The 16,705-nt window shown below is 34.3% G+C and overlaps 1 protein-coding gene across 2 annotated transcripts in view; it reads left to right on the top strand.

The window, feature by feature from the left end:
- The window catches only part of LOC150098824 (uncharacterized), a 174,602-nt gene that overhangs the window by 9,545 nt on the left and 148,352 nt on the right, over positions 1-16,705 (top strand). Inside the window, exons 1-2 of one of the 2 annotated variants that reach the window (XM_090405473.1) lie at positions 11,622-11,729; positions 12,916-13,006. In XM_090405473.1, the coding sequence (XP_090261599.1) occupies positions 12,922-13,006 (85 nt within the window). In that variant the 5' untranslated portion in view covers positions 11,622-11,729; positions 12,916-12,921. Of the gene's footprint in view, positions 1-11,621; positions 11,730-12,915; positions 13,007-16,705 lie in introns of those variants that run through there. The other variant, XM_090405474.1, reaches the window with a different exon arrangement.

The following is a 16,705-nucleotide window of genomic DNA, read 5'->3' as shown; positions in this document are numbered from 1 at the left end:
ATTCGGGGACTAAATTCGAACGCCTTTCGTCGTGCGGTCAAGCGCTGTAGAGTGCAAACGCCACTTCTACTGAGCTACACAGGCAGAGAATATTATAAACAAGAATGCTGTCAAACTAATAAAGCACTAAGAAAAATACATCAAAGAATTCTAGATTTTCTGTTCTAAACTTGGCCAGTTATAAGGTTTTATTTTTAATTTTGGTTAACAATACTGTACATATAAGAAACCTGGCATAATATATAACTGGTACTATTTACTGCTACTACTGTTTACAATTGTTCAGTTAAGGCTTCAACTTTATATTTCTGATCGGGAAAAAAAAAAGTTTTAAGTTAAATATTCAAAAGAGTACCAACAATATCTGCCGTTTCTTGAGAACATGACCAGATATTTCTGAAAGAATATCCCAATATTACATCTACTGTAATGTATTTCAGAAACTAAAGAAAAAAAAAACACTAGCTACATTCTGCTTAGCAGAAGAGTAACTTAGTAAGCTTCCTGCTGCTTGGCTCATTCTTTTATGAAACAACGAACGCGAGGCGAGGAGATTTTCTACCCCAAGAGAACGTATTTCTTCATAAATAACACCTACTGAAACACTTGGTCATCAAATGAGTTCATATGTCTTGCAGCTCACACCTCGGAAAAGTACTTAAAATGAAGACTTTTCTCTTCATTAGTTACAAGGAAAAACATAAGGGGAAAAAACTCAAGTAACACCAAGAAAATAGAATTTCTTTGTACTGTGGAATACAGCGGTTCAACACGAAGATTTTTAGTGCTACTATATAACATATTAAAGAAATAACTGTCGCATTCGTGAAACTAGCATTTGTTCGTAAAATTATGTATGTTGTATTCGGATGTGTATCTATTTTTCAGTTGAAAAATAAACAACCATGCCACATATGAAACAAAACACACAGTTTTGTTCACATGACGGCATTCGAAACTGCTCACTTTTAGTAAATATCCCAAATTTTATCACCAATCAAATCAGAATAATAAAACTATCATTCTTATAGAGATAAGAGTGATACTTTTGTAGTAACAAAAAACGAAATTTTAAGTGTCCCAAACTCAGCTTCATCTATTGGTCAAATCGCGAATTATTCTCTTTTCATATCTCTAGAAATATATAAACTGCTCAAAATAAAACTCCACTCCGGGATTCATCCGCTAATCCGTCAATTTTCCTATTCCTGTAATAAAGTGGTTGGATAACTAGGTAATTCAAATATGAATGAGAGGTAAGAGAGAAAAAATGGTAAAAAAATCATAAATTAATTGAGAATTAGCGAGTATCAGAAAGGTTTAATTTTTTTGGAAAATTAAAATGCAGTCAAACCATTGATTTTGCGATAATCATAAAAAAATCCAAGCAAAAAAAAACAAAACATGTAATATACAAAGTAGACAAAAGTTAGGTTCCGCACATGATGAAATTTTTATGTGTATATAATTTATTATAAATTATAGTGATAATCCTTCCATGATATCTGGAAAAAAGTGCATATAATAAAATCATTAAATAAATCAATATTTCTGCAGAATAAAAACGTGATGATGCTGTTGCATGAGAATATGGTAACAGCACAGCGATGGAAGAAAAGCTCTGGTTTTGTGTACTAATCCTGTTATATGACTCGTAAATGTCATATCTATTAGTCAGTCTTCGAAGAATGAAAAGATTGAATTCGAACAGGTTGCAAGCAGTGTACGAATAGCTAAAACACAATCGTATAGTTTTGCTAGAAATGCGTTACATAGTTAAACCTTTTGACATGCAGTTAATATAAATGGGTTAATTCGGGATGGGAAGATCGGGATGAACTTCCTAGCACATTTTTTTCATTCACAATTTAGGGATTGAAACAAACAGATAATAAAAATAAATGCACTAATACTTATATAATTTATTATTTTTCTTAATGTTTTCTTTGCATTCTTTCTCTCTTTAATCATAATTTCCAGTTTCCTTGCGTGCAGCACGTAAATAATACTTTTAAAATATAAATAATTATTTACTGAATTATAATGAATGTTTAATTTAAAAAAAAGTATGAAACATTTCTCTTTCTTATAAGAAAGTGTTGTGTTCTCCAATGATTCTTTTTTCGTTGCTTGTGGGTTTGTTTTCCCAATATCAATACTGGTACCAATGTTCCAAGAGTGTCTTGAGCTGACGTCACAAGCGTCAAGAATGCCCACGCACTAGAGGCGTGGGTAATCTTGGCTTGCTGGAAAAGCCAATTCTTTTATTTTGTGACCAATTCGAGTATATAACAACAACAAAAAAAGAAAACCACCGACCAGACACAGCAAGCCATGCTTCCAAAAGCGGGGGGGGGGGGGGGAAAGGCGACGAACTTAAAGCTCATATTTTTTCATCCAAAATACCACATGCGAATGGAAGCTGGGGATTACGCCGTTTGACAGTAACAAGGATCATGTAGAAGCCTACGATTTCACAGTTGTGTGTGGTGGTGAGGGGGGGGGGAATAAAAGAAAGCTTAGGAGAAAGTGAAACAAGAAACACTATCGTGATTAGTTCAAGAAGTATTGCATTAATCAAGTGCTAGGTGGTGAGAAGAAGAGACTAGCAATTCACATCACGATAGCAATTGAACTTGAATTTTGCGTTTCCCCTGATTATTATAATGCAATTATTATAATTTTCCCCCCTAATATATATATATATATATATATATATATATATATATATATATATATATATATATATTAGGGGGAAATAATGAATATATATATATATAGTATATATATATATATATATATATATATCAGGAAATATGCGATACTTAGCCTACTAACAGATAACGCATGGATTCGGCAGGCGATTCGTTTTTGTAGTATAAAGAAATATAACTGACTAAAATATTTTAGGGATAACAAAAATATTTAGGGTAACGCAAGAAAACATACTTAACAAATAATATACCTTTAATTTTTTTTTCTTAGAAATTAAGAATAGAACATTTCTTAAAATTTAAGAATTCGGAAGATTATATATTATTTTTAAAACTTTAGAAGTAAAAGAAGTAATTCTCGCTTTTCTTCCTTGTCCATTCTAGCTCTTGACCTTAACAAGATATTAAGGTCAGGAGCTAGCATTTCTTTGATCTTCCCGATGGAATTTTGCCGTCAGCAAGATTGTGTGGAAAATTTTCTTGGGTATCCTGGGATTACTCATTCCATTCATGTTATGTAATTCTATAAAATACATTACATCAGTCTTTTCCAGTTTTTTTACGTGATCTAATAATGCGTATGCTTTATTAGATCATGTTAGATAATGCTTTTATGTCGGGTAGTTCACTGTATTTATCAAAAACTACTCCAATTGTTATCTTTACGGCTCTTTATAATTTTGAATTATATTAATAACATTTTCTTCACTCAGCTGTTAGTTCACGAGTTATTTACTTCTAATGTAAATTTTACTATCAACGGGTTTTATTTTCCTTGAAACACCCAGTAATCTTTTCAATCCCACACGAAAGGTCATAGAACCTGGCATTAATAGATTGAAGAATCCATAGCACTGGTGTGTGCCAGGTTCTATGACCTTTCGTGTGGGATTTATATAAAACGAAAGCAAATACGTTGCTAACATCAACCAATCTAGAATAACCGCCAATGATGTGAACGGCTTCAAAAATACGGGATAGATGATGTAACTCCAATGTTCACTAGGAGTGCAACTGTTGACACAAGAAAATGGTGACTAAACTGGAGAGGGAAAGCGTTTTTGCGTGCTCGATTTCGATTCCACAAATCTAGTATCACCGATTAAAACGGAATTTTAAGGAAATTCGAGTAGTATGGACGATTTCAAGACACTGAATATATTCAGGCAGTCTCCGGAAACAGTTAACAATATTCGGATACCTTCTTTATGGTTCTTTGGAAACCAATGTGTTGATCTACCTGTAAATTTTATCTACTGCAATACCACAGTATGGAAGATTATGATAAAAAAAAATCTCGTCTCTCTCTGCTCCTATAACCTTATAGAACATTTCAAGATACTGTTATAGAGTATTATGCTAAATGACAGAGCATCATTAGGAATGCTACATCATTAATTACTATATTAGAACTATCCTATGACATGAGGGAGCATCTTCCTATACTGTAACTTAAACATTCACGGTTCGTTTAATTAGTAACTGGCAGCGTTTCGCTTCAGCGAGCTGACAATCAACATTCAAGTCTACTGGAATTGAAAATCCTCAGGACATCATGAATAATTCACAAGTGAATGTGTTTTTAGCTATGACCATTAATACAGCCTTTCTTCATTGCTGGAGTTCACGTTCATAGCGCAGACGTGACATTTATGCATTGGTCGGAGAGACATAAGTTCGAATCCCGTTTAGAACACGAACTTTTATCAAGGCTTTTCAACTTAAGGTGAGTTAGCTAGTCTCATATACTCGTAGAAGTGGAAGTGTTTTTAATCTTGGAAACTCGGTTTTTGCATCCCACAAGGCCAATATGTTATGAATACATTGATATCAGCCTAGCTGCTTAATTATAATTAACTTACCAACTTTATTTCCTAAAATATTAATCTGTCACAATGGCGAAGATGTGTTCTCTGCAGTTGCCAGATTACTTGTTCTGCCAAATGGGGAACATTTCCTGGTGTCGCATCCTCTTGATCTTTATTTCCTCCTCGCTTTCTGGGAACGTATCTTTTTATGGAACTAAAATATGTTTAGTGATGATTTGTTGTGAAATACAGGGGATCACTCCCATAGTGGGTACGGAGAGTAACGTTCTCGCACCACTTTATCTAAAAAAAAATCTACAGTTTTTTCCTTTCTTTTTTTTTCAATCAAAATGATCAGGTGCAAGACCCTCGATAGTGACAAAGCTGCTCGTGTTTGAGAAGCTTTGTCACAAGTGAAAGAAATTAAAAGCATTTCACCTAGGCAAATTCGTTGTCTCAATAGTTTTGGAAAGACGCACATTCCCCATAATAATACAGTGGAATCTTTAAAAAAATTATTAACCATTATGACGGTTGTGACTCATTTGCCTTAATGTAGTTCTGGCGAATTAATTAAGTTTATTCCTTCACACAGAGGAAAGTTAATGGCAAGTAGACATGGAAGTAAACAACAAACTTGTGACGAGCTAGTTAAGGTGTTATGATCAGTTCATAATTCGAATGACTTGGAAACAAGCAGATGCTTGGTTTATTGCTAAGAAATGAGCAATAAGTTAGCCGAGTCTTAAAACCTGATGTCGAAAAAAACAAAGTGACAGATCTTCAGCATTTTTGAAAACAAATATTAAGGTAATTTTTAAAATTTCATCTGATAAGCTGATATTAAAATTAAGATACCTAAAACATCCTGAATATATGGTATAAATAGCGTCTATATGAGAGTAGCGAATCCAAATTTGAGTTTCAGGAATTGACTGACAGAAAAACTGTTTAGCGTTGTTTATTACAATAATTTACTTCAATTTTCATTTTCAATGTTTACTTTATAACTAAACATACATTCATGAACTAAAACATTATGACTACCTTCCTAGTAACGAGATATGGCTTGCCTTTGTCTGGGTATTGACTCTACCCCCACCCCCTCCAAACACACAGGAAGGTTTCCTGAGGTGTTCTAGACCAGCGCTTCCCAAACTGTGGACTGCGGCCCCCTTGGGGGGGGGGGGAGACGTTAGTTTTGTTGAGGGTTCGTGAATTAATTAAAACAAAATTTAAAATGTTTTAAGACTAAGTGTGCCATGTCAAATGTGTGTGTGTAAGATGCTAAAAATTGAATATTTGCATTTGATTTTTGCAATATTCGCTGTGTATGTTTTGTATTGAATATAAATACAATAAATATTATAATAATATATGTCTGTATTAAGATTTTTTTTTCCATGGGGGCCGTGAAATATTTTAATTTTTCCAAAGGGGCCTTTACATCCATAAGCTTGGGAAGCACTGTAATCTAGACCAACTAGACAGAATAACGTCGAAGAAGTCAGCCACGGAGCGAGGCAATAGAGTCGATCGGCAGATGCTGATCGACGTTCCACATGATCCCACAAAAGTTCAACGGGATTTAAATCAGGAGAATTAGGTAGCTATGAGAGCACACGAAATGCTTGGACATGCTATTCGAACCATGATTACACAATGCGAACGTTGTCTTGATGGAAGAGTCCAGATCCATCGGGTCACATTGTCACCATATAGGGTAATACTTGGTCCGAAACAATCCCCTAAGGTAAGAATTAGCGGTCAAGCTGTATTCAATGAGGATGAGTGGACTCCCCATTACCAGAAACTCCCCCCCCCTCTCTGACACATACCACCACCGATCTGTTTCCGGTCAATCGTGCAGTACAATCTTGGCCGGAAATGACCTGGGTGATCATAATGTTTTGCTTCATCAGTGTGTATCCTTTTTTTTTTTGTTATATAACTAAAATTCCCATTCCCCCTGATTAAATAATAAATACTTGAAACAGCAAAGGAGGGAGGAGTATAAAAACGCCTTTAAAAAAGAAACAAAATGGAAGCAAAAAAAAGAACAAAGATCAAAAATAGTTCGTTTGATTAAGTAATCTTCTTTACCCAATTTACTAATTGGATTATAAGGACAGGTCTAATTATAATGTAATGCAATTTAAGCAGAGAACAATAAGCTTTCTAAGGGCGATGCACATGCAACTACCACGGCGTTATGAGATCTGATATGGAGAAATGCTTAATTTTACTGCAGAGAGTAATCTTACTTCGTCACATAATCTCGTAGTGCTTTTTTTGTTTTTGTAGCAGATCTTTGTGTGGGTGTTCTCCTTCAAAGTGAGCAGTGGGAGTTGAGTGGTAGGATGCAAGCCAATGAAATACAATTAATACCGTGTAATCAGATAGCTTCAAGACGTGAAAACGGAAATGCTTTTTCAAAAAAAAAAAAAAAAAAGCAAAGCTTTCGCGACTGCAGTACTTTAGAGAATAAGGAGATATTCGCTTTTTAATACATTCTTTAATCCAATGCATCGGCTATTGACATATGTGGAGGAGGCGAAGAGCCAGATTAGCGAGAAAGTGCAAAGCTAAATTAGTTCTCCTGAATGACGATGCTCGACTTTAGAAACGCACTCTCGTTAACCGAAGGCACTCGAATACAGTAATTACAAGGGATATGTCCGATTATTTTTATACAACTCAAGGAGATGTAGTCGGTTCGAAGATAAATCCCATCTGTTAAAGGACAATGCACTCCACCGATTGCATAACAGTATTAATCTGATTTTAAGCAACTCGTTACTAGATGGCGCTGACAACCAACTGTTCAACTAATGATTATGATGAATACACTGTAATTTCAGATATGAATTTCGCCCTATTTAAGGAACGCTTAATTCATTATAAACTAATCATTTTGAAGAAAGTAAATTTATTTTCCCTTCTTAGTTGCAAGAACATTTGCTCTAGCGAATAGTAATGTCAATTTTAATATCAACCATTATTGAGGAAGTTGTTTAAGTTAACCTAATTAGTCTTAACCGAGGGATTTCAAGAAATTATATTTCTTCTTTTATTCCTTTAAGCAAGCGTAAGTAAACAAAGTTTGAGTGTAAAGTATCTTCACTAGGCTATACGCTTACACTAGGCTATAGAGGTTATCTTCGCATCAAGTGCTTTATTATCCCATAATGCAGCGTACTTCCTCTACTCAAACCGGTTTCGACCTTTATTGAGGTCTCATTCAGTAGGAGCTAGACCCAGGAAGACACTGAGGTTAAATCAATGCAGAAGTCACACATTTTCCATATATTATTAAAATGGTGTATCACCACCGGATTATTAAAATCTCAGAATCAGAGATAGTTTAAAAAGCTTTTCGCTCGGTTAAAAAGGAAATTATAGTAGACAAGAAATGATATTGTTGTAATTCTTTAATCTAAGCGTAATTGATTCATATCAATTTCCTACAAAGGCAACTGATGTGAAGTCAACGGCCTCTATTATAGGAAGCCTAGTAGTGAAGATACTTCACGCGTAAACTACATTTGATTAAAGGATTAAAACAAGAATATAATTTCTTGTCAAGTATAATTTGCTTTAGACAAGCGAAGAAAAATACTTTACAGGATTTCAGGAAGAGCTAGCAAGCATACTAAAATAAAGTTTACTTCTGATTGCTGACGGCCAGCAAAATAGCGCACAGTTTTGATCAGAAGTGAGTCGCAACTAAAATGAAACATTAGAATTCAGAGTGTAAACTCACACAACCTCAGCTCGTGCACTCAGATAAGTAGCCACATAAGAACTTGTGTCTGAACAAAAAAAAACTGATTTGTATTCTAAAAGTATTCCAACAGAATTGACTGGACTGGATGACAATCCTCAAGAACTATGCTTTAAAAAAGTTGGCTTCAATTTTAAGGGTCGCTTTTCGAATTGAGTAACGTTTGGACCTCGAAAGTCACAACTGTGCTCTCTGAGGATAAACTAAGATCTGGCATATAAAAACAGCAATCTCGCATTAACAATTAAAAGCACCATATAAACAAAGTTTGTCATTGCTTATTATTTAATACCATTAAGGTTTTATTAAGTTGGATTTCGTTTTCTTATTCTACAATTGTTTTATTTAATGTGCATGTTTTAATGCTAGTTTATGCTTTTAATGATAAAAAAGGCGTCATGGCAGTTAAAATATTAGACATAAGAAAAATGCACTCGGCTAGTCAGTGAACAGAACATGGAATTCACGAGTAACCGTACGACCAGAAACATCGAAAATGTTTCTAGTTTTTATTTATTTGTTTGTTTTATTTTGGAAAATGCCCTGCCGAAAAACGCGAAAAAGATGTAAATTCAAATATATTAGTTTAATATATTTAAAATGGTAAAATAACGACGGTACACTGCTTTTGATTCGCCCACCAGTGCATTATGCCCAGTCATCACTTCCCACAGCATACTGAAAACATATTGGAGGCGAAATCAATACGCTATCTAAAAGGCAGGCGAAATTCAAGACGAAGATGAAGAAATGATTTTCCATCAAGCTAAAAAAGGAAAGATTACGAAAGCTACCATGAGGTCAAGTGAGTTAATTATTTATTGCATAGATACCTGTTAGAATTCACTAAACAAAAAGCTTAAATTACACGCCATCATGGGAGGTTTAAGTAACAGCAAAAATACTGTTTTCGATTACTTGTATTTACATTTAAAAAAGCGTCCCCATTTGATCTATAGATATGGTAAAGCTAACATGATGTTGATATATAGGGAAAACTAATATCGTGATTTGTCTTCTGAATACGGCAACCTTATCTATGAGGTGAGATTGAACATAACACTACGGATACTCTTAACTATTTAGCTGAAATGTACCATGGTAAAAACCAAGTTTTACAAGCGTTAGATGATAGATTTCATCGCTTTACACATTGGGGATGTGAAGCAGTTTGGAAAAATATTATGTTTGGTATGCAGAACAAGGAGATCAAACATTGGACGACATTTCGTGCGAGAGATTCGTATAAAAGTATACAGATATATATTTAATGAATATTTAATGTACTTAATGTATTTAATGAATAAGTAAGGTATGGTGTAACATTCTTAGGAAAGTCTTTGAATCTGTAGCAGATAACACACCAGGTGAAAGGAGAAAGAAAATATTATACGAAGTCTATAAATCCTCACTACTCACACCAGACTGAGATGGCTTGGGTATGTGGAAAGGATGGGTGATGAGAGGATGGTTAAACAAGTATCCAAAGCAATGGAAAGCGACCTACAGGAAAAATCATGGCAACGTTGGGAAGATAGCATCGACAAAGAATTAGTTGAGATGAAAATTCTGGACTCAACTGAAAGAGCTCGGAACAGAAAAGAGTGGAAAAAGTGGGTACTTGCAGGAAAGAACGAACGTTCGATGGTTTAGTAAGAAATTAGAGATAAATTTCATCTGCCGGTGTAAGACTACTACCCTGCTAATTGAAGCCATGAAGCTGTTTGAAGACGTTCCATGTTTGGTCTCTCAAACATGGTTTTCCAAATATATAAAATACTAAATATATAATTAAAAAAATAAAAAAAACGAATTTCGCTAAAGGAGCTAATATAAACCTGTAGTACTATGTAACTTGTAGTACTACCTTTTGTGGGTGGGATTCACTTCAAATATATACATTGAAAACTAGTCTAAAATGTACTTTTAATTCGACAATGGATTATTGAAATAAGAATTATTTTGCAATCAAATACAGTTTCTATATGTATTATATGAAAGCGACATGAAAAAGAACTGTATCGGAAGCATTTAGGAAGTTAGAACTTTAAGTTTCATGAGGAAAGCAATCCAACAAATCAGCATGAACATATGAAACGCCCGTATATATATGGTGTCCTCACTTTCGATTAATACAATGTATATTTGTGCCAACACTGAAGTTAGTATTATACAGGGCAGTGACACCTTCTACCTAGATAAGGGTCGGAAGTCGATAAGTAAATAATGGAAAATGAAACAACATTGCATCTAAGTTATTACACATAATATATATACAATAATCTAAAAATAAGAGAACATCTGTTCATTAAAAAGTGATACAAAAGATGACAACGAATATATTGGATTTGGTTGGAATCATAATAGCGGAACCCAAAGCGATGAGACCAGTATATGACATTTATTATCTGCATGTGTTATTCGACGTAGAATGATCGACCAAACCGAAATTTTGACCTTCTGTGTAGTTTGATGATCATCTATCACGATAGGTGACCTGAAACATACAGCCAGGGTCAATATTGCTATGTTATATCTGCTAAATAAAATATTTCAGTATTGAATGTAAATTACACAGAGGCAACCGATAGGGCACTTTTATAGCCAGAAAATTAAGTATCTCTGAATACTTATTATTAGTCAACCCTTTTAATACAAAATCTTTGTACATTTATCTTGCATATCAGGTAAGAGTTGGGTGAAAAACAATATAAAGAGAACGAATATAAAAGTGTTCGTAAAAGTCAAAGTATCAAAATCGTCAAGAATGGCAAACACTCAAAATTTTTTTATTTATTTCCGTTTCCCCATGAAAAATTCTTTCTCAGTTTAATTTTGATTTGCATATTACTCTCCCTTATTCCTTCCTATTCGCGATCCTATTGTTTTCATGCTTCGTTACTGTCTTATACTCGCTTGTTGTTCAATGTTCGTGACAATACATAATGAGGTTTAGTAATTTCAAATTTTTAGTTCTGTTATCGGATATATGAAATATTTTGTATGTTAGACATGATGTTATTATGCCACAATATTAGCAGCGGTGAAAAGGTGTTCTATAGCATTCCACATGCCACTGTGGAGATAAATAAAAGCACACAGCTTATTAAATGCCAAAGACGATAAAAGATCAAATAGAGAAGCCAATTTTAGCTCCTTCAAGGGCAATTTATTCTGTTGGTAAGTGCGTGCCAAGCTTCTATCGGATAAAATACTCGCGCCACCCCTTGTTAATAATGGCTTATGCCTTATGACGTCACCTGCCATGGTTAGAAGCGGAACATCCGTTACCTCCACACTTCGGGAAACATCAAACGCAAGTACAGCTTCTTGGTACAGCACATCTGTTCTCTGCTACGGCCCACCTCCAAGGGGCTAACACAGTAATCAAAAGATAAGACGTAGTATAGTTTGCTATAAAAGGTAAGGACTTCTTTCGAACACGAATTTCTTAACTTTTTATTTTTGTTACGTTCCTAAAAATGATATTTTGGCTAAATTTGTAATTATCTGGATTTTGTTCATCTTTACATAGTTATTTCTATTGCTGTTGTTGTTTTAATTTTGATAAAAGTTGACAGTCAAGTCTTGGAACCGCGAACTAACACATTTCGGCAAATAAATACTTTAAAAAAAAAAAATAAACGTCGTTAAAACATTATAATGAGAACAAAAATTAATTCAATTAATGGAAACACACCTGGCTTTTTTATCACTTTTGTTATTTCCGTAAAAACAATTTAACCATTATCATTTCGAAAGGTAAACTCCAAATGTCACTTACATATTTAAAAAGCCGATGGCTAGTGATAACTCCAGTCACTACTTTGGTGTTGTTACTTTACCTGGTTATTATTGATTGGATGTTAGTCATCAGACTAGGAGGAGTTTATTCATCGATCATGCTGGACAACGCAATCCTACAAGTTCTAAACAAACACGTAGCAGTTGACAGTTTCTAGAAATGATGATTCATTGAAACTAAACCCAAAGTGGTTTCGAAATTATACACACAGTAAAGAGTTAAGAAACTACTCAAATTTTAATTTCTCCTATAAGAAAATAGATAACAGTTTCTCTCTGTTCTTAAAACATGAACTGCGTTAAGTTTATATGAAGAAACAGAAGATATTTTTATCAAGTTATCCATATGGAAAGTTAACTATTCGATTAAACAATCGTCTTTCGACTTGAGCTATACATTCGGATTCAAGTTAGTAGTCGATTATTAAAAAACAATATCTACGAAACAGTTAGCATAAATTATGGCGTAAAGAATGTACTAAACTCCAAAAGTCGTTTAAAGTTGCAATATTAGTCAGAGTAACAGGGAGAAAATACATAAGGTAAGAGAGGGGGGGAGTCAATCTTTTAAGCTATTCTGAACCTTATAAAACGTACCCGAAGCCAGTGGACTAAAAGTATTACGTTAACACAACAAGAAACTTATTTGTAATTTTCAAACGTCTATTTCAATCTCCTAATTTTCGAACGCATATTTCGATCTCTTTTCTTTCGTTTAGTAAATAAAAACACTTTTTATATATATACAGTAAAAAAGGAAATCAATCTTCCACAGCAAATGATGTTTGTTGTTCTTTTTTTCTAGAATATCATGCACCGGATTTCTCTCATTCTTGCAGTGCTTTGCGGGTCCATCTTAAGGACTGAGGTGCTGGCAGCTCCTGCCTCAGGGAACGGTAAGTGTTTGAATGTGGCTTAACCTGCCTATCTTAGCTAGTACTTAATGGCGTAAGAACGGATAGCTACTTGAAGCGCGACATGTTAAGAAGAAAATGATAGCGAAATGTTTTGGAAGATTAAATTTTTTTTTCTTTCTTTCTTTTCGATTTCGCTAGCTAACGAAGGTAGCGAATATTACGTAAAATTTGTTCCTTCAATGATTATCAATATGTTGCACATGTACACGGAGGTATAATTTTGAAATCTATAAGCAATTTTTATTTGTTATTTGAAACATTTAACTAAGACGTAGTTGCATTCAAGACGTTCATTGGAAATTTCGCAGGTGGTGGCATTATCGATCGACTGATGAAGATAACCTTCAATCGTGTACGGTAACTATCTGATAAGAAACAATATCACCAAAGCAATTAGCTTAAGAAGTACTGCACTAATGGACTTTTAAAACGAACAAAAATAGACGGCCAAAATAGGCTTAGATGGATTGGATTAAGGCGTTAGGACTTCGCGGCTAAAGTTCGAACTTTTTCCCGGAGTTGTTTCCACGACAACTCAAATTTAATCCAACAGCGCTTCTATTAAACATTAAAGAATCTTTTAAACTACGCAAACTCTGATTAGTTCCTGTTTTTGCTACGAAATGCTACTGATTGGATTAACAAGATTTCATATGGTGGACAAAGAGAATAAATCCAATTACTTTTGTATTAACTCTGCTTTAAGTTTTTAACGATTTTTTTTTATTAAGCGTTAATAAAATTGAATGTTCCAATTTTAAATGAGCATACTACTACAACATTCTTAAACTCAATAACATTGACAAAATTCTCGAGATAAGATATTAAATCGCAAACAGCACCAGGAGCATATTTTGTTCTTACTGTTCATCCATTTCCTTAGCTAATTAATAATATACAGAGTAGTTAAAAATGATCTTTCCTTTATTTAGATAATAATTTATTCTAATTTCAATATCGGGAAAATGACAAAATATTAGAAATTAAGTTGTTGTGTCAAACGTACTTTGATGTCATTTTTTTTTTCCATTTCGACTTCATATGCGCTAAACTTCATTATAACGCCTCGCAGTTAAAGGCATAAATATCTATTCGAAAAATGATGCAAAACTCTTTTCCAAGTGCATCTGTTCCACAATTTCTTTAAATTGTGGAACAGATGTTGCAATGATTCAAATACGTAGCCAATGTATTTAACAGAAAAGACAAATTATGAAGACTGTGAGACAGGTGCTCCTTCTGACAAGTAGATATCCCGTGACAAAACCATTCGCTCTTGAAGACCAAAGCAGCGACTCTCCTGAATTCCACCACGAACAGGACTTACTAATGAGAAATTCCTAGTGGAAATGCGTCACATAGAAGTTTGGTGAGTGTGCAAGAATACCAATATCTGGGATCCAGTTGAATAACTTCATATATGAATGGCTCTGTGGTGAATCTCCCCCCCCCCCCATCAGGAAGGAGAAACTAAGAAAAAAAAAGGAAGGAGGAAATCTTATGATATTCGTCATCTCGAGTGACAGCAGTACGCTGTACAAACTTGCATTATGATCTCTATCTCTCTAAGTAATTATTAAATGATTATTTTTCGAAAGGCTGTCGTACAAGGAGTTCCGTAGATGCTACGTCCACGTCACCAAAATACTCAACTTCAAATCGGCCTAAAATTCTTGTTCCCGGAAAAATTGCACCACAATTTATTGGATACGAGCCAACCTGAACGTCTTTCCTTTGTATGGACCTTTCGTGTTAATACCGCAACCTAACTGATAATTGTTTTAGGAAAAATGTTTTATGCAGCCAGATTTTAACACCGGAATAATTGTCTTGCTTTCGCTTCATAATATACCTATCAGTCGAGACGAAAAATATATTTAAAAAAAATACTTTTAGTTTTTTTTTCCCCGTCAGTATCGCAGTCAGTTCCCAATGTTGCTGTTTTTATTGCCACGACAAGATCGAATTCGCAAAAAAAATGATGCCACATTTCATCAGTATTAAATATGCTAATCCAAAATAGTGTTTGCAGCCTGTGAGAAGTTTGAATGTTGTCGGGTGCTTTTATATATACAGTATATATATATATTTTTTTTTCTCACGAAAATATCAATGGTTATCCATTGATATTTTCATAAACTGAATATATTTCCACACTCTTCCAGGTACCATATTTTATTATTTTATTTGTGTATCGTATTTTATTTTACTCGCGACAGGTATCCTTGCTAAAATACCCTTTGGCAACCTGAGAATTGCTCGAATATTTATATGCATCGTATTTAGCTTAATATCATACAGCCTTTAGAACTAGTCATAAAACGTCACAATAATCCTTCCAGTCGCTAATCAGCCTTTTTATGTAACGGTTTGTTACATAAAAAACAGCTCAACATTACCTTCAGTAATCAAAGTAATTACAGTGCATTAGTGCAAGTGGAACAAATCCGATATCCCTGAATGCCCGCAATATACTTAATACAAAATTAGAAATCTGTTCTTTATTTTTTTTATTATACATTAATTTATGATCTCACATTAAAAAAAAAAAGGCCAACGTCTTTCAATATTATTATTAGACACCTCCGTCCAAGACTCATCGAAGGAGGGCACCTGCTCTACAACTCTGTCTCCGCCACTCAATCCACCAACTGACCACAACTACACCAACACCATCTACCGCCGACCACCACCACTAGTATTTCCAAAGACAATCACAAACATCCATGCCCACGGCGGGATTCGAACTCGCTAACCACTCGACCAGCCATATATTTATATTAAAAAAGACACAGGCTATCTGGATCTAATATTTTCTGACACATTCCTAAATTCCCTCAATATTTATTTACATTAGGGATGAGTTTCCTCCACGTATAAGACACGTCCAAACTCAAAGAGCTTCTCACCAACAATGCAGAACTGAATGATAAATAAAGCACCCATGTATCTCCACTAAAACAGTTCGTTTATTTAGTTGAGTAACACCGAAGCGGAGTAAATGCTTTCGAGTTTCCATGGCAACAAATGTTTTGTTTGCGTTCCAACTTGGTGGCAAGTGACAGTTTACACCAAGAATGAAACAGGAGCGTTCGTAGCTCAATCGCAAGATACCTCACTTGCTGATTGGAGTATGAGACTGGTAAATTACCAATCTCATACGAAGGTGGCATGGTTTTTTCCTCAGGGATAAACTTGGGCTTTTTTTCATCATCTAAGACACACAAACTGGCTACGCAATTAATAGACGGCCTCATGGACTCGCTTCGGCAGTTATTCCAACCAGTTAAATTGACCATAAACGCTGGAAGAATTTAGATGCATTATTGGCATAACAGATTCTTGTGAATACCAAGCTTGGTTATAAGTATCTCTTGAATTATTATTTATTAAAAAGTCTTATGCTAAAATAATTTAAAATTCACGCTATTATAATGCACATTCTCTAAATAAACAGTTATTAACACATCTTAACGAACCTTAAGAAATGTAAACTATGATTAAAATGTCATTTGTAAAACACTATTCACCTAATCTTTTTCCAATAAATATACGCATCAATAGAATAAATAGCCCCGTTTCTTATAACTGTTCTCAGAAAAAAAAATGCAACATTTGGGTGGGGAGGAAGGGGAAATAACAATTAAAAATATATTAAATGTCTTTAAAAAGTATCCA

The sequence above is a fragment of the Typopeltis vanoorti genome, chromosome 15 (genome assembly GCF_054136105.1).
Source record: "Typopeltis vanoorti isolate ZY-2024b chromosome 15, IOZ_Tvanoo_1.0, whole genome shotgun sequence".
Taxonomy (NCBI): domain Eukaryota; kingdom Metazoa; phylum Arthropoda; class Arachnida; order Uropygi; family Thelyphonidae; genus Typopeltis; species Typopeltis vanoorti.
Note: the sequence above shows the minus strand (reverse complement) of the source record. Positions and strands in the feature narration are given on the sequence as shown.